This window comes from Apteryx rowi, unplaced genomic scaffold, assembly GCF_003343035.1.
Source record: "Apteryx rowi isolate R43461 unplaced genomic scaffold, aptRow1 scaffold_154, whole genome shotgun sequence".
Lineage (NCBI taxonomy): Eukaryota > Metazoa > Chordata > Aves > Apterygiformes > Apterygidae > Apteryx > Apteryx rowi.
This window is the reverse complement of record NW_020447797.1, coordinates 208,285-228,957: the sequence shown is the minus strand read 5'-3', so window position 1 is coordinate 228,957 and position 20,673 is coordinate 208,285. Positions and strand designations below refer to the sequence as shown.

The window sequence follows — 20,673 nt, the reverse complement described above, 5'->3', positions numbered from 1 at the left end:
GGGTGGGGGGGGGGTTGGTTGTTGGGTTTATTGTTTGTTTGTTTGTTTTTAAAAACCTCCATGGATAAGGTGGAAGCTTGTGCATGGTGGTTTGTTTGTTTTAAAATCTCCTTTGCAGTTAAACCATTTCATCAGTAAATGGTAAAGTAGCTTGAAGAAAATTCTGCTCGTGTTCTTAATATGCAGCAGACTTTTTTCCCATCTTGTTGAGATGGGAATACCTGCACTGTAGTGCCTGCGCATCTTTATGTTTAAAACAAGTATAAAAGCTATTTTTACTGGAAGTGGAACCAAGAACTTCAGTTTTAATGTGCTGCTTATTTTCAGTACAACACCTCAGGTATTGAGCCCAACAATTGCTGCTCCCCCAAATGCACTGCCTCGGAGAAGCTCTCGCCTATTTACTAGTGATAGCTCTACAACAAAGGTAACAAACTGCATGCATTTTTGCAAACTTGTGGGTTTTTTCTTACCCATGCCACTGCACTAACAAAACTTCTTTGTATGCATAGCAATTCTAGAGCTTGAGAACTGGCTCTATAATAAGCAGAGCTTATGAAATACCTGGTTGTACAAAACATATCATGATGCTATAGGTTATTTTTCAGCTCTCAAGAGTGCTCAACTAAAAGAGTAGGAGGAAAAGTGTCTTGAACAAAAACAAAAATACGTGCTGGGATGACAAATGCAGTGGTCCTGCTAGCTGTCAACCCATTTGATAAAGGGGCTGTGTTGTCCAGGTATATTTATGGAAAAATTCATTTGAGGCAGTTTTGTGGGGGTTGTTTTGTTTTTGCCCCAAACAACTTACTGTTTTCATTTCAGTTATCTGTTACTTAAAAATGGAAAAGAACACCAAAATACAATACTCCGGGACCATATGTAGGAGATGTGAACATTTGCCATTTTAAAAAGAATAACTAAACCTTCAGTGGGGTTACTAGGCATCTGTATGCTTAAGTCTAAAGTCATTGGGCACTCTTGTTAAAGCTGCAAACATACATACGTACATTTCTTCACAATTCATTTGCAAGTTTAGTAATCTGAATTTAAGATTCTTACATATGTAACTCTTACTCTTCTTCCTTTCAGGAAAATAGCAAAAAATTAAAAATGAAATTTCCACCTAAGATTCCAAACAGAAAAACAAAAAGTAAAACAAATAAGGGAGGAATAACTCAACCAAACATAAATGATAGTCTGGAAATTACCAAACTGGACTCTTCCATCATTTCAGAAGGGAAAATTTCCACTGTCACACCACAGATTCAGGCTTTTACGCTGCAGAAGGCAGCAGCAGGTCTGTTTGAATGCTGTCAGAATGTAGTAGAGTCAAACAATCTATGTAATCTAAAAATGTACATCTACGTTTTTAAGGTTTAATGAGAAAAAATGTTGTTTGCTCCGGTCTTGCTTGTTTCTTGTTGCTCTGGTTAGCCCATAGCTATCATCTCTGTATAATTATCAAGTGTGATGAGTTCAGTATCTTCCAGTTAACTTACAGAGAACAGGGGAAGAAGTAATAAAAAGTTACTACTTGTAAGCAGATGCATCTTGCAGTCTGTTGTCCTTATTGGTGATTAACATTAAAATATTGCCAGGCAAGATCCTTGGAAACTGAGTCAAAGGAGCTATATGTAATCGAGTCTTACTCTCCCCAAATTGGGTTTGTATAGTCTTTTCTTTCTCCCTATATCCAGTTTACTTAAAAACAGGTCTTTATCCAGGTTGTCAGAAAATCCTAGACAAACTGCCAATTCCTTTCTTTTGGCTCAATAAAGTTTCCAGGCAGCAAGAAGATGTATCCTTGGATACCAGACGTGGAAACTCTGTTCAGACCTAACAAAATGTTTGAATCATTGCTGTAAATGTAAAGCTCTACTTGCCCTGAACTTTGGAGTTTCCTTGTTTCTGAGTGTTCTGTTGCTGGCTTAAAAAAGTCAATATGTGACTTCCATTACAAGGGCTGATGTTCAGAATATTATGCCTAAATTAGGAGTATATAAACCTGTGTTTGGGAACCCGTGAATGATTCTTGTAAGAGAATTCGAGAGCAATGCATGCCACAGTGAATAGCTTCTGGGATTAGCAGTTTCAAGTAATAAGTCTCAGCAGTCTTTTCCATTTTTATTTATTGCATTTTTTTTTTTTCCTAGAAGGTTTGATGAGCCTTCTTCGTGACATGGGGAAAGGTTACTTAGCCTTGTGTTCCTACAACTGTAAAGAAGCGATAAATATTTTAAGCCATTTACCGTCTCACCACTACAACACTGGTTGGGTGCTGTGCCAAATTGGGAGAGCTTACTTCGAACTTGCGGAATATATGCAGGTAGGAACAGTGTGTAGTCTTTTTTTTTTTTTTTACTCTTTTCAATCTCATTTTGCATAACTTTGCACAAAATCTGTGGACTTTCTCAACTGTGAGCTTCTGTGGCCTTCACAGATAGCTGTATAAGCATTAGGTTTGAATAGTAAAGTTATGCCTGGAGTGGATCTAGATCTTGAACCTGGATCAGTAGTCATTCTGCTTTCCTGAAGAGGCTCTCTTGTGCATTAGATCTCTTTAATGCTTCAGTTGTTTCCTCTTGCATGCAGTCACTGGACTCTCCTCCTTGCCTCTTCCTCTTCACTCACAGCTGTGCCAATGCAACTGTTTGTACTGCAATGCCATAAATTAGATCACTGAAACAATTTGGGTTCTAAAACAAAAAACTTAGCTTCTTTCCACCATTTTTAGTTAATGCAGATGACTTCAATGACCTAGTTTCCTTTGCAGCCTCAAATGACTGCATTGGCACAGCTGAGGTGATGTCAAACTGTGGTTCAGAAACAAAAGTTGAGCAGCTAAGGGCATCCAGCAGTTTAACTCTCTTATTGCTGTTGTCCTGATAACTGATGTGCTCATTCTCTACAGACAAGTTTCCTTAGAAGTTTCTAAAACACTTCTTGACTCACTGTGAACAAATGTGATAGGTTTCAGAAGTGTTTTTTAAATTGCACACAATCTGATCGGAAATGGAGCATCATTGCCCCCATTTAGCTTCTTATGTGTAGTTTCTTTTGAAAACTGAGGCTACAGACCCAAATAACTTCCTAAAGCTAGTCATCTTCCTTTGCTGCTTAGTGTTGTAACCTGTACAAGGAACTCAAGTTTCTGAAATAGATGTCTGTATCAGAAGTACTTCATTAGACAGCTGTTCCTAAGTGTACTAGTTTCTTATGAAAATGAAGCCATACTCTGTGCACTGTCATGTGTGCTTACCCCTGTTCCCATCTCTGCACCATCCGTGTTCACTACTATGATTCTCATACTGTCTTTTTTCCTTGTACTTAACATGCCCTACCATGTTTGGAGGGGTTTAGCACTCGGTGTGAATACAATCCCTGAAGTCTATTAGAATGGCTAATAAACATAATTGGCCTGTACACGTATGCTAAATGTTTTCCTTATTTTTTGCTGATAGCTTTTTCTGCCTCACTTGTGCACTACAGTAAAGACAGTGTTGTAATCTGAGTCAGGCAGTTGGGAAGGCTGGCTGGATTTCTGCCTGCCATAGCTAGATGTGGGGTAGTCACTCCTTCGTTTGAAGAGGAAGTTAAAAACACCACAGGACCACGGTAGTTGTGCCTAGTACACTTATTTACAAAGCAAAGAGAATGCTCGGTTTGGATGTATGGTGCTTCCAGTGTTGACCTATGTGCTCTGCTTTGGTGAGTGGAATTTGTTTTTTAAACCTGATTTCTGTTCTTAGGCTGAGAGGATATTCTCAGAAGTACGGAGGATTGAAAACTACAGAGTAGAAGGCATGGAGATCTATTCCACCACGCTGTGGCATCTGCAGAAAGATGTTGCCCTTTCTGTTCTCTCAAAGGATTTGACAGACATGGACAAAAACTCACCAGAGGTATAAAATGCTGTTAGGTTGAATGAGAAGAGAAGTAACTGTATGTGGCAAGATCAATAATTCAGAACAAAACTCTAAACTCCGGTCTAGTTCGAGTGTATTCTTATGTGAGAACTGCATGGTAAAACTGGAGAGGGAGGTGGCAGGATTGCCTGTTGAACTGATGTCTGAAATGGCCTCTTAAAATATCAGCTTACATGGAACAGGTTGAAACCTCTTATATGTTAATGATTATTTAAATTTGCATTGGCACCATTCATCCAGGAAGACCAAGGATCAGTCAGTCACTCCTGTTACATGGGGTGTTACCTAATGGATTTGAGAACTGCAGATCTTTTTCCTGTTCTGCTGCTGCCAGTATCTCAAGATAAGGAATCCTGTACCACCTTTTAATTGCTTTAGTTAATTCACTGGCACTCAAAACATAGTCAGCCTAAATTTCTTTGACATAAATGTGCAATATTATGTTCGAAAAGGCCATTGAACAAAAGGGTGTATGGCAGTACAAAGAAATGATATGCAGAAAGTCAGGCATCTTTTAATAAGTGCCGCAGTATGAGTAATAAAGATGTGTCTCTTTATAAAAATGTTTGCTTTAACACAATTGAGGAAATTAGATTCTAGTGGGATTTATTGTTGGAAGAGAGAATCCTGTTCTTGCCCTCTTATTAGCTTGTCTACTAGCGAAAAAAAGCAAATCTGTGAAGCAGCTGGTCTGTAATGTGCAGCAAGATAGTGTGGGGACAAGAAAAATGCAAACTCTAATGTGAGCAGAGGAGAACAGCTGTGGGAACTGGCAATGACGCTAACAATTTGGGAACGCAAGGGACCACAGGCTGCGATGTCCTTACAGTCTCTATGTTGGTCGCTGAGCAGGCGGGAGAGAGGAGGTTGCCGCTATAATTGTCACTCTGCAAACTCCAAATTTGTCAATTGGAGGTAGCTGGAGAGTGCAAGAGAACGTACTGCCCCCCTTCATTGTTCCTAGATGTGAGATGTTTTATTTCTAGCATTTCAATGGCTCCAAAAGCTTTAATAATCAAAGTATCTAATTGCTGCAAACTTGTGGGGGTGCCCTTGGACTCTTGACCTCTGTTTTGGTTTGTCTAGTTATATAAGGGGCGTGCAGTCTTACCTGCCTCGCAAACTAAATTTTTATTCTTGTTGTTTATGATCTAGGAGAAAGGTCTCTCTCTCGTGCTCTGGTTAAATAGCTGGTGTTTCATCCTAGCAACGGTAGATATGTAGTCTTATGTAAATCAGTATGGGGAAAATCAGTTCAGCTCAAACTTTGTCACCCTTAACTTGTGAAAAGGGACTGCGTGGTAACTTTGCAATGCTGTTTTTACTAGGCATGGTGTGCTGCAGGAAACTGTTTCAGCTTGCAACGAGAGCATGACATTGCAATCAAGTTCTTCCAGAGAGCTATTCAAGTTGATCCAAACTATGCTTATGCCTACACCCTGTTGGGGCATGAATTTGTGTTAACAGAAGAATTAGACAAAGCATTAGCTTGTTTTAGAAATGCAATCAGAGTCAACCCTAGACACTATAATGCATGGTAAGTTTTTTGCCTCATCCCCCTTCCATTGCATGTGATCCAGAAGTCCTGGAGAAATATCTTACTGATGCTGCCACTGCCAGCATTTCCCTAGCACTCTTCTCYCTAAGAAGAGAGCAAAGCTGTTCCTGCAGAAGATGCGGGCCTCATGTTCATTAACTGCTTACTTCCACAAAGAGGGAGAGGGGAAAAAGTGAAGCTTTTCTGGTTTTCCTCAGATCTTCCTGGCTGCATTATCCCAGCTATTTTGTTCTTTTATGCAGTACTCTTAGTGCATCTAGTTCTTTATTCTTTCCTCCCAGGTGGTGAGATGAGAGAGAACTAATCTTTCATACCTCAGGATATAATCTGTTTCTCTTACTGCTTTAGATATTTTTCTTCAGATAAAGCTGTAAAAGTCAGACCTGCTAGTGTAAATCGCTTAAACTTGGAGAGGCTTATGTGCTTTTCACTTTTGTTTGTAGCTATTTAGCCCCTTTATCTGTGTATCAGATATCAGTTCTTCAAACTATGCAGTCGAACAAAAAAGATAATTTTAGTCATAGCTTTCTCCCATAAGAAAAAGTTCATACCCTTGATTGAGTGGCAAGTCTGTAGAGCACTTGTCAGGTCATGTTTACTGACAAAGGCTAGTTGATGATTAGAAGCAGTTTTATTTAACAGAATTGTTTTTGTGTTTGCAGGTATGGGTTGGGTATGATTTATTACAAACAGGAAAAATTCAGTCTAGCAGAAATGCATTTCCAGAAAGCACTTGATATCAATCCTCAGAGCTCAGTCTTACTGTGTCACATTGGAGTAGTAAGTAGATTGCGCTTAATTCTATGCTTGTTATGTTTTAATCTGCTTCTGTACTTTGTGTTTGCAATGGAAAAGTCATACTGTGAACTTTTTTTTTCCCCTAAAAACAAATTCAAAGTACCTACAGCATGTAAGATCCTCCAATATGAATGAATAACCACAGGATTACTGTGTAGGAAGAGAAACCCTCCTCTTCATCACTGACGAAAAGTAATTTGGGGGAAGTTGTATACTTCCAAGTTGTAGTGGCAGTTACTTCAACCAGCATCAGTTCAATTAAATGTATGCAGCTGTCTGAAAAGTTGGTCACTTATCGATCTGCCCTTGCAGAACTTAGACTAACAGCAGCAACACTCTAGGGAAGGCTTGCTTATGAAGTTGTGATGCGGTTCTTAAATGTTAATAATAGTGACATAAGGTTGTAAGCGTGATGGATAGCTACCTGCTGGCATTCGTTGCCTGTTGCATGGCAGCGAAGCATGTCAGATTCTACAGGGGTAGTAGATACTTCTGGCCCCTTACACGCTGCAGTAAGTATTGAGTTAACTCCTGGCCAGAGGTTAAATGATTTCTGTCATCCGTTGGATGGAGAGTGTTGAGGGGGGAGAAGGGAAGCGGGCAAGAGGCAAAGCTTTCTTGTAAGAAAACTTGCTTTCTTAAGGCTTGTTCTGGAATTAGAGAAATATAATACTTTCAGAGGAACAGATTGTCAGTAAATGTAGCCAAATGAATTTGTAGTCGTCTGGCAGATCAGCTGTTACTTTCCCTTTTAAGATTGTCCTCCCTCTCTGATAGGTTCAGCATGCACTGAAAAAATCCGAAAAGGCTTTGGATACTCTAAACAAAGCTATTAACATTGACCCTAAGAACCCACTATGCAAATTCCATAGAGCTTCTGTATTATTTGCAAATGAAAAATACAAGGTAAGTTTTGGTACATGGGCAGCTCTAAATTATCTTTAAACTGCTGTAGCTGTGAAGGAGGATGCGTTGGCAGCTAAATGCTTACACATTAGTGTTGGTAGCATCAGGGCTTGCAATGGGAGCAGGAAGAGCCTGGGACATCTGCCTCTTGTAGAGTGACTAACATGAAGCATTTGCTTTGAGAAGTACCTTCTTCATGGAGGGAACTACGTTAAATTTTTTGATTGTTGTAAAATCTGAGGCCGACAGTTGACTTTTTTATTTTAATCTGACTGACCCTGGAAGAAGAGAGGAAAGAGTGGGAAACTGTTACAACTGTCGCTGAGGTGTGGCTATGTAACGTGACATACCAAATTACTAAAAATGGCTCAGYGAACTGCCCTATAAAGCATTTACACCAATAAAAACCTGATATTTCAAAGGCTGTATTATCTAGTAAATAAAGGAAAGGTGAACAACTTCTGAACAGTCTGATCCCCTGTTGACTTCTATCTTATTTAGAAAGAGTGGAAATCTTTCCCACAGTCTCTTTCCAGTGACTCTTGTTCTCTAGCCTATTTTTCTTGGCCACAGAATACAAGCCACAGTCTGGCTTTTGAAATCTTGCTTCAAAAATGTGTGTGCGCATGTAAAGGGAAAACTTTACTTAGGACTTGTTTTGAAAATTCATAACTGAACCAATTAAATATAAGCTGTAGTAAGGTTGAGGTCTTAAGTGTCCATTTGTAGATTGTTTCTAAAAATGAAAACTAGAGGATAAACAAAAGATTAAATAAAAGAGCAAGAAAAGAAAACTTGTTCTTTATCATACCTAGCTTTATTCCTTCCTTAAAAGGCAAAATAAAACACATACTGAAATCTGACCCTTATTTCTTACGCTTGAGTCTTTGCAACAGTCCTCAGTATCTGTTTGACTGTGATATACACCCACTAACTTCCGTTCCAGAGCACTGACGCTCCCCATGCTCCTGCCAGAGATGGGCTGGGGTGATCAGAGGTTTCATTAAATCGTTTAGGCTTTAAATGCCTAAACTATACACAGAAACCATTTCTAAAAGTCTGCAGGTAAGTATCCAGAACCTTTCAAAAGCTTAGGCTTGAGAGCAGTATGTCCAGGCAAAACAAATCAATATTCTTACCTTTTCAGAAGCTCAGTGTATTAAAGGAAGTGGTCACTGTAAACCCACTGTCAGCTTCTTGTGTCTTACACCCTGTTATACACTGTCTTGGGGGGAGGGGGGCGCGCGCGCGGCAGCATTTTATATGTCAAATGTCTTTACTGTTTTTGCAGGAGACCAAAGCCAAATATACTTGCTCTGTTTCAGTAAAAATGGGGCTAAAATGTGCTATCAATCTTTAAAGAAGAAACTACTGTAAAAGAAACTTTAGATACTTGTCATGAGATTGTACGGTTGTTCTTAATGGAACATACTGTATGGAAATGTCAGGTCGTCTTGTTTTTGTTTTGCATTAGCACTAAATCATAGTTTAGGGATGCCATAGCTGGTTGCAGGCTGCTAGCTCATATTTGCTCACTTTTTTTCTTCCTTTTCAGTCTGCTTTACAAGAACTTGAAGAACTGAAACAGATTGTTCCCAAAGAGTCTCTTGTTTACTTTTTAATAGGAAAGGTAGGTAAATCCTTGGAAACTTAATTGCGATCATAAGTCCTTTGCTTCCCTTTGTTGCAGAGATGTAGGCAAGGCTAACTAACCAGCGTGGCTTAGTATGTTTGTTGTCCAAACTTTCAAGTAGCAACTTCATGTAAGTGCAGCATTCTATGCTTTTATTTTAGGTTTATAAAAAACTGGGTCAAACTCATTTGGCCCTAATGAATTTCTCATGGGCAATGGATTTAGATCCCAAAGGAGCCAACAACCAGATTAAAGAGGCCATCGATAAACGTTACCTTCCAGATGATGAGGAACCAATAACTCAAGAAGAGCAAATCAGTGAATGTTATCCATATGAATCAGGTCGGTATTTCCACCTTCTCGTCGTTCAAGGAGATATTTCCTCTTAGGTGTCAGCTAGTGCTCATATGTACTGCCAACCTGTCTGCTCAGCAAGTAAGAACTCCAGAGGTTCTTCATTCAGAAGTTAGATCCTCTTGCAGTAAGCATGAAATGAAGGATTGTGAGATTCTTCAGAATCTGTAAATGTTACATCTACAGGGACTAAATCTTTAAGGGATGGGACAGAAATTTCTCAACGAATACTGTAAATTTGCACAAATCGGGGTTAATCACACAAATCATGGTTGGTTAATAGCTTTTATAAAACTGAAATGCTCCCAGAGCCCCAAATATTCCATTATTAAAGCATCAAATCATTCAAGTTAACTGAATGGTGTAAAATGAAACTGTTTTTAGAGTCTTTGTCAGCAGTTAAACAATGTTGGCCAAAAATACTCAGTGGTCTGCTAAACTTCAAAAGTAGCTTTCAAAGAAAGTCATGGAAGCAGTTTCATTTGAAACAAGAGTAAATAAACACTCCCAAATAGACTACTTGGAAATAATCTACAAAAGGAATGGCAAAGATTTCTCCTCTTTCTCTGACTTTATTTTGTGTTTAAATTTTGGAAGCCTGGATAAGCATGTATATTGACCTCTTTGAAACAAACTAGAAATAGATAGTGATAGAAAATAAATATTAATAAGCAATTTAATAAGCTTCTGGGAAAAAAACTGCTTMATTTTCTTTTTTGGGAGGGGAAAATTAACAGGAGTATGCTATTTTTTAGAATCCTAAATCTTCATCTGAAAATGTCACTTTGCTGCTGTATATCATGTTGACTTTATTGATCCTGTTTATAGTGTGCTTTTTAATACTAGAAATTTAGCCTGTGAAGTATCAGACTTTCTCTCCCCACTCTTTTAGTTGGACTAATCTAGAATACTGTGGGTCGCTGGGGATGAGCATGTTTCTGCCCAGAAGATGGAGACAGAGTACTTGAGCTTCTGAGCAACACCTAAGCCACTGAGCAGTAAAAGGAAGGAAAAAAAAAAATCCTTAATCTGTCCAATAAGCATAACTGAAATAAAACAATATTCTTGTTATGCTGCGTTTAAGCAGTTCAGTTTCCCTTGCTCTGCAGATAAAATACAGAACAGTTTCTCAGTCTAAGATGAATAACTCTCTTAGGATATGTGAGACTAACTAAAGCAAATTAAGGTAGTATTTGTGGAGGGAGTTTTTTAATATATTGGCTAATGTAAGCCATTTTGTACATTAAACTGCCTAGCAAAGGACTTGAAGTATCCATTGTTCAGAAACGCGTGGAAGCATTTTCTTTAGAGCAATGAAGGCATCTGTATTTATTCATGTGAAACAAGTTAGGTATTTGGAAAATGACAATATGCCAAACTGTGCTATAGAGAGCAGACTGAAGCCATACCATTGTATGTGCAGAACAACCGTCTTAAGCTATTTACCTTGGTGCTAATTTTAACAAGGACAGAAGTTAAATATGAGTAGCTTCTCAGTATGCACACATTCATCTTGTACACAGTGGACAGCATGCTGTCTTCACTCAAATGAACAATAGGAATTTAGTTTCCTGGAAGCTATAGGCCAACAACCATCTGAGCTGAGGGAGCGGAAAAATTCTCCACAAATCAAAATGTGGCTTTGAAATGCAAGTTTCGGCATCAGAAGCTTCTATATATGTTTACTTAAAGCAGTTCTTACCATTGATCTTGCACAGTATTCTCTGCTATTAAGGCAAGGAGTAAGTAGAGATTCCCTAACACTAATAATTGAATATTATTTGATTGTAAATTGAGTGGTGTTGATGCACTAATGTAGAGGGTAATTAATATGAGCATTTGAGATGGCTGGTATGTTTCGAAGGAGTGAGAAGGTTAAATAGCTTCTGAGGCAGTTTTGAAACCTGCTGTACTGATTTGTACCTTACTAGGCATCAGGAATTTCAGGCCTTTAGCAGAAGGTATATAAGAAGGCGTTAAAATAATGAGATTACTTGTTTCTAGAACATGTACTTCATGTTAATTCCTTTCTTAATGCATTTATTCAAACTTTATTAAGCTGGCATGAATTGACATATTAGAAAGTAAAAGGAAGAAGCCATATGGCTTAAACATTTTGAGGGGAAGGGGAAAAAGGTTGGAACTTGCTTCCATGTTGTTCATGAAGCCTAATAAAGACATCGCTACTGTTCTAACACACGGGAGTTGTGTAAGAATTTTCGTGCTGTTTGACTATTTTGTTATGTGTTTTCTTTCAAGTTGGCACAGACGAATCCCAAGAGAGCAGCATGACGGATGCAGATGACACACAGCTCCATGCAGTTGAAAGTGATGAATTTTAACCTCCAAAAGCCAGTACCTGGGCTTGAGGGTGTGACTTGGTACTGTTGTGTTCTCCCCTTCCTTTGCATCCTGGGTCTTCACATCACTGAGCCAGCACTGTYGTTATTCTCCACTGACACCATGAGTACACCACTCAGACTGAAACTGTACACAGAATTAATGGCAGTGCAATATTCAGCTGCTACTGAGTCTGACCAGTTGGCTCTTACACACTTATGAAAATGACTGAGGAGGAAATGCTGGTTTTGGATTCCCCTTTGCTGGAAGAATATCATGGAAGAAAGACTTGTGGTTTGCTGTAACGGAGCCAGTAGATGTGGGGATAGTACTAATGAAGCAGTGTCTTGTTCTTTTTCCAGAAATGTGTCTTAGTTTGGTTCTTTCTTGGTAAGCAGAGTGCTCAACTTCATTTCTGAGTTCTTCAAGGACAGTGTTGACAAATGCAGGCTGTTAAAGACTTTTGCATATTGTAGTGTAACTTAAATGCCAGGGAATGTAAATGACCTTAAAGCTGCAGTGTCTCCAAGTGAACAAATATAATGCACATGCTCAGGACTGGGAGTATGTCAGACTGTATGAAATATCCAGTGTCCCTACTTAGAGTGCAAACTTGCAGGAGTGTAAACGTAGCAGGAGAATCRCATTGCAGAATCACAGCTTTCACAGAATGCTTTCATGTTCTAACCAAGAATTAATTTATTCACCTAGTTTCTAAAATGTCAGTGTTTACTTTGTACTTCAAACAAACAAGTCGGCAACATGTTGCTTTGTTTTTCGTATACCCCTTGATTTGTTCTTCTCATTCTAAGAATAAAAGTTAATAAAGGGAAAATCAAGAGAAAAATGTAGATAGAACTGTAATGTGGAAACATCAAACCTTTAATCCACAATGATTGCGTGTTTCTAGTTAAATAAACTTGGAAGACCATGGAAGCCTTAATACAATCAGAACCTTACAGTCAAATTCATCAAATATTTGTCTAAGATAGTATCCTTTTTAAAACTGTTTTGTAAAGTGTGGTCTAAGCAGGATGCAAACGTGCAATTATCTCTTTCTCTCTTGCGCTCTTTTTTTCCTCTCCTTCTTTCTTAGCTGTTCTCTTAAGATTCTCAGAGTACATTCTCACTCTAGGAATTGAGACCCTTTTCCTCTCCACAGAGGCTGTTTCTGTGAGAAGAAAGCTACACCATGTTAAGGAGTCCAAAATGATCTTTCTCTGTAGCATTCTGCAGCAATGATTGGTGCCCTTTATGCAGTGATGATAAAGAAAGTGTATGATATAAGCAGTTTTAAAGAGCAATTTATGCATAATAAATTGGGAATGATATAAATTTCATAGCAACATATTTGTTGTGATCAGTCTTAATTTTTTTTATGTATATTGTTTTTAGGGGTCCTCTAGTTACCTTTAGGACTTTTTTTTTTCCTAATTGTGTCCTTGTCTTACACTTGGCATGTCTTCTGTCACACCTCCTCTCTGGCTGAGAGCTGCGTGGACACCTTTATCTCATGAAAAATAATCCACAAGTGCTGTGCAAGAATATCATTCGCTAATCTTTTTTTTTCTTTGAGGCAGGAGGATAAGCAGTGAAAAATAGGCTTAAACTCTCCTAATAGTGTGAAAAGGAATTTCTAAAATCTGAGGAATGATAACATATAAAGGAGCTTTGTGCCTCTGCCATGTAGTTCAGATCTGCCTGTGTCTGGAAGGTGGATGAATTGCCTGGAAAATCATGAAGTGTTTCAGCTGACCTGAGTGTATTGAATCTTGTAAGGCTTGTGGTGGTGGTAGATATTCTGGGGTGATCCTCTTTCCTGAGGAGTCCTCCTGAAGAGAACCTAGGGCTCACGCTTCCCGAGGGCTGATCTGCATCTCCAGTAAAGTCCATACACAGCGCTCTTGAGTTGCCTCTAGCTGTGCTACCTTGTTTTCCCATCCAGCCTCAGCGTGTGCATGCAGATTCCAGTGCCTTCCTCCCAGGAAGGGTTCCTCAAGGATGAGTTACCAAGAAGCAGCCCAGCATAAGGTCTGGAGGCAGTACTTGTGTGAATGCCACCAATTAACGTGTTAATTGGCTGCCTTTTTGTTCCCAACACTTAGGTTTTCCTAAGCAAAAAGAGGAGTCTCTTCCATTTACCTGGGAGCTAGAAAACTCTCATTTGAAGCCAGTGGATTTTTGTCATTATATGTAGAGATGCACTGAGCACACCTAGTCCCCCAAATTGCTCACTTTTTTTTCCTTCTTTTCTGATTTAAAAAGCAGGTGCTACTCTCATGACTTTTCCCAAACAAACACTGCTTGTTTAACTGGGGACCAGAGATCTAGGAAACAAGATGGCTTTTTCCCTTTTAATTTTGTCCTCTGAAAGTTGTGAACCATTGTGGCAGAATTTTTCTAACAGCCTGGAAAGAGCTCTTTATTCAGATGGGATTTTAGAAGGATACTCATGTTACCCTGAAGATTTAATACTTAAAAATTGTCCCTTGCTTTATCTGTATATCATCCCTTAAGATGATTTTTTTTCCAATAATTTCAAGTAAAAAGACCATGGGAATTAGACGATGGGAATGAGACCATGCTGCTATTTTACCTTCTAAACAGATACCCCCAAATCAGTACTTAATAAAATTTTGCTGTCTTTGAAGAGGGGTGAGGAGAGGGAGGGCAAGCATGAAGGCACTCTGACAGCCAGGTTAGAGCAAGTGTGTTTGCTGAAGAGAATTAGGGAACTGTCATTTTATTACAACGAAAATATGGAAAAATGCAAAGTGTGGGTGTGGTGTGTACTATTTGCATTGAAACAATGTTATTTGTCTTTTTTTTTTTTTTGCTTTTCCTGACTTTATTTCAAAAATTGTACAGTCTTAGAAAAAAAAGTCTTTTCTGTTAATATATTTGCGATTCATTAAAGGATGTGGAAAATCCAAATAAACTACTTTTAAAAGCAGGTTTATAACCAGGTCATTTGGTTTAGCGTTGGAATTCATCCTTAAGGAGAGGGATGAATCACTCGGGGCCTGGCAGGAAGCACTCCGCGGTGACCGTGCGCAGCCAAGCTGGAGAGAGGGCTAAGGACACAACCTCTGGGYGTTCAGGGTCTATCTTCGGTCCTGCACTAGCTGCTGGTTCTTGGGGTCGTCCTTGCAGCTCACTTAGCTGGAAGCCTGTAATACGGCTTCATAGGTGGCACCATTTTCACAGTGTCTCTTGACATGAATTCCTCTAACAGCAGTTTATTCCTTCTAGTTAAAGGAAATTACAAGTGAAGCACACACTTAGGCATGCTATTTAGCTGGGACAATAAAACTTGAATTATTAGTAGCCAAGCAGTGAAAAAATGGATTCTTACGGGGCTTTTAGCTATGTAGTAGTATATCCTACTATCCTTGCACCCTGGTAGGTGCATGCTTCAATTAAGAGAGAAATTTCATCTCTGCCTGAAGGAAGTGTTTGCCGCACAGCAGTGCTCCTTTAGAGGATCGTGAAAACAGCACTCAAACTTCTGAGAGCTCCGAGGGGATTTAATTTAACCTTATTTTCTCTAGCGAGAGCTGCTGCCTGTCTGTCCTTCAAACCTGAAGTCAGTGAACCCGTGTGGGGCTACGTGTTTTAGCACTTCTGAAAAGAAAATCCTTGTGTGCTGGAGAGTTGTCAGTGAGATGCGGGAGCGTGTTCTACTTGCCAACCACCCCACCTTTCTGTGCTGTTCGGTTAGCGTGACTGAAGGTAAAATGGGGTTGGAAATGGGACTTAATAGGAAAAAAAATGGGTACCGAAGGGGCTGGGAAATTTTGGGGGATTTTATGAGTTCTGCTATAGAATTGGCCCAAAGAAAAGTTCCTAGTGGATATTATTCAGTACCTGTTTGTCCTTTCACCAAAAACTTACCCCTGATTTTAGGGATGGGCGTCAAAGTTTCCAAAAATGTTTTCTGCTCRCTATCAGCTTCTGTCCTCCATCTTGATAGGCGACTCAATAAGCTCCTAGACAAGGCACAGATTTTTAATTATGTAATAAATTGTCTGTGACTGCAACCTGTTGTCTGTTTATCAATTAAATGATTAGAGACATTGCCGTACTTTGAGATGTGAGGGAAAGGATTGCCAGGAAGATGAATGTACTGGTGTGCATGTAAAATACCGAGGCTTATAGCTGCGTAGCAATTCTTCTTGCTGCATGTGTAGTAATCTTGAGTTACAGTTTTTAGCGCTTACTTTAGACCATTACATTAGCCTAAAAAGTAAGTTTCTGAGAGTCAGGTTTGGCTGTAAAAGCTATACTGAATTTATCCCTTTCTTACCCCTAGTTTGCCTCTCCCTTTTTTAGTTTCCATATTTCTTCCCATCATGGACTTTTACAGTTGCACATATGAATGTATTCACACAGTTAAATTTGCTGCTCCTATAGCAGAATTCCCCCTGCTTTATGCACAAGCAGGGAGAGCTGAGTTACTCTTTCTGCATCTAGATTGCAGTTTTTCTATGTTGGCTCAAATAAGGGCGATTTAGCCTGTATGCTTCCTAGTGGTGAAACAAAGCTTTGTTAGTGGTAGACTGAGCTTAGATATCTCCAGAGAAAAGCAAAGTATTAATACAACTTGACTTGTAAGCTGGAAGACTCCACGCCTGAATCACAGAAATGCAGCGCACGTTAGGGGTTGTTAATACCTTAAGATTTCCTACTCATATTTTTGGCATCTACTTTTTATGAAAGTGTGCAGGCAGCTTCTTGCCGGTATGTTATACTTCATTATGTTTTGTTCTTCGGGAAACTCTGCTGCTTCATCGTCTTCCTACGTCCTGTCCGTCTGTCCACGTTAGGGAGTTTACGTGAGCAAGGCGTCGCGGAGCGGCGGGGATCGAGCTGCGGAAGGTGCTAGTTCTTTTTCTAAAATGGAGCTGTGTCAGTTTGAAAGGAGTCGCGTGATGTGGCTGCGTGCGGTGGTGAAGAACTGGGTTTCTAAGGCAAGAAGGCCGGTATTCCCAATCCTCACAGGAGTGGTGTTTTAAATTATAYTAACACACAGAGTAAGACTTCTGCTTCTTTCTTCTAACTGCTTTTCAAATCAGAAGCGAGACTGATACGACATGGGGGACAGAGGGAAAGACCGGGACGACGCGTGGGACTGAGGCTCTGGCTTACTCAGCGATACAAAGACGCCTAATCCATCCCCTTCCTTCTTTTAGCTTCTACCTGCGTTTCTCCGGTGGTGTTTCCACAGCAGTTGGGCCGCGGAAGGTTCTGGCGCGTCCCCACCGCCCGGCCCGGCGGCCATGTCAGCCGTCCGAGCCCTGCTTGCCCGGTGGGCCGCGAGGTGGGAAAGGGCTGCGCGCGGCCCCCGCCGGCGCTTCCCGCTCTGAGGAGATGGGCCGGATCCCGCCACCTCGCCTCAGGGACCGCCGCTTCTCGCAGCCCCTCCGCGAGGCAGGTAACGTGGGGACCGCGGCCGGGCCCATCCCCGGGGCGGGGGGCAGCGGTGGCAGCGGCCTCCTCGTGAGGGGACCAAAGTGACCCCCCCCCCCCAAAACSCCMMMACACACACGCATGGGGGGGTGACAAACCTCTGCCCGTGTCCCCGTGCTGCGCCCCCACGGCCATCGCCCCCCCCCCCGGGGACCCCGCAGCCACAAGGCCCCGCTCGGACCATCCTTACCTCGAGCGATTTTCCTCAGCTGAGATTCCCGCCGATTTTGGCAAGCCCGGCGGGCCGTGGAGCAGCGGGGGCGTGCGGAGAGCCGGCCCGGCGAGGCGAGGGGGTCGATTCGCCGCGCTCTGCCCTTTGCGGCTTCTCACGCGCCTCCGCGCCGGTTTAGCACAGTAACTCACTGAAGTCGCGACTCCGCTTCCCCATGACCGGCTGGGCCAGGTGAGCGGCACGTCTGCCGCTCTGTTTTTTTTTTTTTTGAGGAAACACCTCCTTCTAAACACTCTTGGCTACTGCATCTGCTTCCTCGCTGGCAGCGCGGTGCGGAGCACGGCTCCCTCGGGACGCGGGTGTCTGCGGCTGGTGGCCAGGGAACAACAGCCTGATCACCAACCCCAGGCGGCAACTGCCTTTCCCGGGGCAGGTGAGGTAGAGGAAGGTGTTTGTACGCAAGACGGTGAAGGTGGCCGCTCTGTGTCGGAAGTCTATGAACTTTCATTGAAACATAGAGGCGTTTTGCCACTAAATCTAGCAGGGCCAGAGGTTCAGGCCACATCCTCCCTGGACCAGCAATTGCGGTCTTTCGAAGGCCACCAGAACAGCACTTGCCGGTACACTCAGAGCAAGCTGCAAGAATTGGGCGTACTCTCTGTTACTGATTCAGGAGCCATGAACCTCCTCTCACGGACAGCAGAACAGACCTGACACCCGGGCGCCGGGTCGGGACGTTTCCCCACCGGAGGAGCCATCTTTCGACAGAGAACAACCTCTGCCGCCGGAGGAGATTTGGTTGCACGGTATCCAGTCCTCTGTATAAACCTGTGCTTGATCCATCAGCTTAGTTGTGACTTTTTGAAGAAGACATGTAAGACCTAAAAGCTGAGTTGTCGCAGGATGGTAACGCTTTTAGACTATTTCTTCAAAGAAAAGCTGACAAGTTATTTTCAGCTATTTGCACAACACAGTCCCCCAGAGGAGTGTCTCCTTCAACTGGTTACTACTGTGGATATCAGAGGGTTCCCCCAGCAGGGTTTCCTGGAAGGAGGGATTGCAAATCTTCTGAAATCCAGCTTCTGCTCCATCGCTGATTTATATCATTAGACATACTTACAAAAGTTAGAATCCAATCTTTAAAAAACAGGAGTATACCCAGCATATAAATGGTCTTACTTGAAGTTTCCTCTGAAATTCAACTGTCATTTTGGTCCTTAAAACTTAAAATATCTGTTCAACAGCAAAAGACTACCTCCATTTAATAATGCACGCGTGGTAATCCTCTGACACAAAAGGACACCTCCTGCTTCCACACACTAGATGTATTACAAATGTTCAGCTAATCCCGTGCAAAGCTTCTGGTTGTAACAGTGTTTCTCTCTCCATCAGCATCATCTGGTGGCTGGAACTACCTGGACTTTGGGGAGGTGAGGGGGAACTCATGATTAAAATGGATCAGGAGGTGTCCACCACAGCTCTGCTGCTTGCCCACGGAGCTAGAACTGGGACTTTCTTCCTTTGAATATCCAGCAGAACTCACCCTTTCTCAGAGATTTGAGATATTTTACAATGGCACGTCCGGGGGAGGAACTATGGCATTGAGAACCAGGATGTTATGTGTAATGTTGACTCTGCTGTTAACATATTTGGAGCATCTTAAATGTCCTCTGTGTGCCTCAGTTTTCCCAAATGGAAATAACTGATTCTTGTCACACAAAAGGATCATAGGGTCAACTGACTAGTTTCTGGAAGGCTTGGAAATCTAGAGTGCTAAACTATGTTTCTTGTATTGCTTTAAGCTTTTCTGTTGACCTCCCCATACATCATATAGCATCATATACTAATTTGGCAATTAGTGCACAAAGAATATCAAAGACTGCAGAACCTCACTGCTGTCTGCCTGAAATAAATGCAGTTACTTTTTTATATTTGTATTCTGGTATTTCTCATATGTAAAAATGTTGGCTTTTTTCTCCTAACAAATTGCTTGAGACGTAAGGATCTCTTAGAAGTTGCAAGCATTTCAGCTATTCTCTCTTTAGGACACAAGTAAAACATCTCAGGATTGCTGCTATAGGAAACTCCAGACCATCAGCTAAGATCAAAGGAGCTTGTCTTGTCTTCAGCCTGTTGGACATGGATTCTTGCCTTTATTTGAATTAAAACCAGCCCATCAAATGGACAAAAGCTAAAAGTAAAAATAAACTAGTGGCAACAACTGGATAAACTGCACCACAGCATCAGTTATGTCTGCTCAAGTGAGAAGAAGAAACCAGTGGAAGGCTTTACCTTGTCTGGGAGAAAAAGATGTGATGTTTCAAGATGCACGATCACGCTAGAGTTTACCAGACAGGTTGCAGTGTTCGGGCAAGTTAGTGGGTCATGATAAATTCCTGGGAGCAGCCTTGGGGTTACTTCAGTCTGCTACAGCATTGAAACTATAACTTAATTCACTCAACAGCCAAGGCACACCCATTACTGAGCACAGATGTGGCCAAAGACAGAGAGTTACCCACAGAGCAGTGAGCGCTCTCCTGGTGTTAGCTGGTCTCTTCCTGGTCTGGATCTGCTGCAGGCTTGCACCTCCCCACTTGGGCCTTCCCTCTTGCCAGGCAGGACTGTTTGGGACCGTCTGCACTTTCCAGATGAAAACCGGAACCATTTGTTGAAGGAGAATGAAGAGCAGGAAAGAGTTTCAGAATCTTTTTTGCTGAGGTCAGAGAACCATGTACAGAAGGTGTTGGCAGCATATCACAGCCAAGCAGCTCCTTCCAGCATGAAGATCCTGTGTGAAGATGACAGCATTTGTCCCCTGGGTCCCTCTCCCTGCACCTCCCACCCTGGGACCCTCTGCTTATTGTGTGCGTGCAGCTCAGCTCCACTGGCAATCTGGGGAGCTAAAACTCCCTACAAATGCTAGAAATGGCTATTTCCTACCCTCCTGCAGCCAGCGTGCTCCCCAGCAGCCTCCCAGGCTGCCTCATTTTGCGCACTTTAGTCGTGCTTTCTCCCAGGCCTTCCTCTTCACCCCTGTGTCCCCCTCTTGCACAGTTCTTCCTCTGCTGCTTCGCCTTCCTCATCTCCCTCCCTCCCTGGCTGCGTGTCCTGTGTCACCTTTGGGACAGAAGCCTATGGGACCTATGGGACAGGAGCCTGGTGTCACCTGTGGGACATGACTGTCCTGTCACCTGTGGGACATGAGCCCTGTGTCACTAGTGAGACAGGAGCCTGGTGTCACCCGTGGGCCTGTGTCACCTGCAGGACACAAGCCCCGTGTCACCAGTGGTACATGAGGCCCGTGTCACTCAGAGGTTACGACCGTCCTGTCATCTGCGGGACACGAGCTGTGCGTCACCCGCAGGACACGAGCCCCGTGTGGCCCACGGGATGCGACTGTCCTGTCACCTGCGGGACACCAGCCCCCCAAGCGTCACCTGTGTCCCCTCGCTGACGCGAGGCCGCGGCGGCCCTGCCCGGCAGCCGCAGCACCCCGGCGGGCCCGGCCTGCCCC

At 42.2% G+C, this 20,673-nt stretch overlaps 1 protein-coding gene and 1 long non-coding RNA gene across 11 annotated transcripts in view; one reads left to right on the top strand and one right to left on the bottom strand.

Annotated features, from left to right (window-relative positions):
- CDC27 (cell division cycle 27) overlaps positions 1-14,471 on the top strand; it is a 33,609-nt gene extending 19,138 nt beyond the window's left edge. For 6 of the 10 annotated variants that reach the window (XM_026059206.1, XM_026059210.1, XM_026059212.1 and 3 more), the window contains 10 exons: positions 328-427; positions 1,093-1,300; positions 2,157-2,329; positions 3,753-3,905; positions 5,258-5,466; positions 6,150-6,267; positions 7,063-7,191; positions 8,747-8,821; positions 8,986-9,166; positions 11,438-14,471. In XM_026059206.1, coding sequence (XP_025914991.1) covers positions 328-427; positions 1,093-1,300; positions 2,157-2,329; positions 3,753-3,905; positions 5,258-5,466; positions 6,150-6,267; positions 7,063-7,191; positions 8,747-8,821; positions 8,986-9,166; positions 11,438-11,520 — 1,429 coding nt within the window. In that variant the 3' untranslated portion in view covers positions 11,521-14,471. The remainder of the gene's footprint in view (positions 1-327; positions 428-1,092; positions 1,301-2,156; positions 2,330-3,752; positions 3,906-5,257; positions 5,467-6,149; positions 6,268-7,062; positions 7,192-8,746; positions 8,822-8,985; positions 9,167-11,437) is intronic. The other 4 variants (XM_026059211.1, XM_026059213.1, XM_026059209.1 and 1 more) reach the window with 1 other exon arrangement.
- Positions 14,340-17,416, bottom strand: LOC112962768. Its single transcript, XR_003252405.1, has 3 exons — positions 17,178-17,416; positions 15,413-15,507; positions 14,340-14,766 (listed from the first exon to the last, which is right to left on the bottom strand). It is a non-coding gene; the product is annotated as an uncharacterized LOC112962768 (long non-coding RNA).
- Between the last annotated feature and the right edge of the window lie 3,257 nt (positions 17,417-20,673).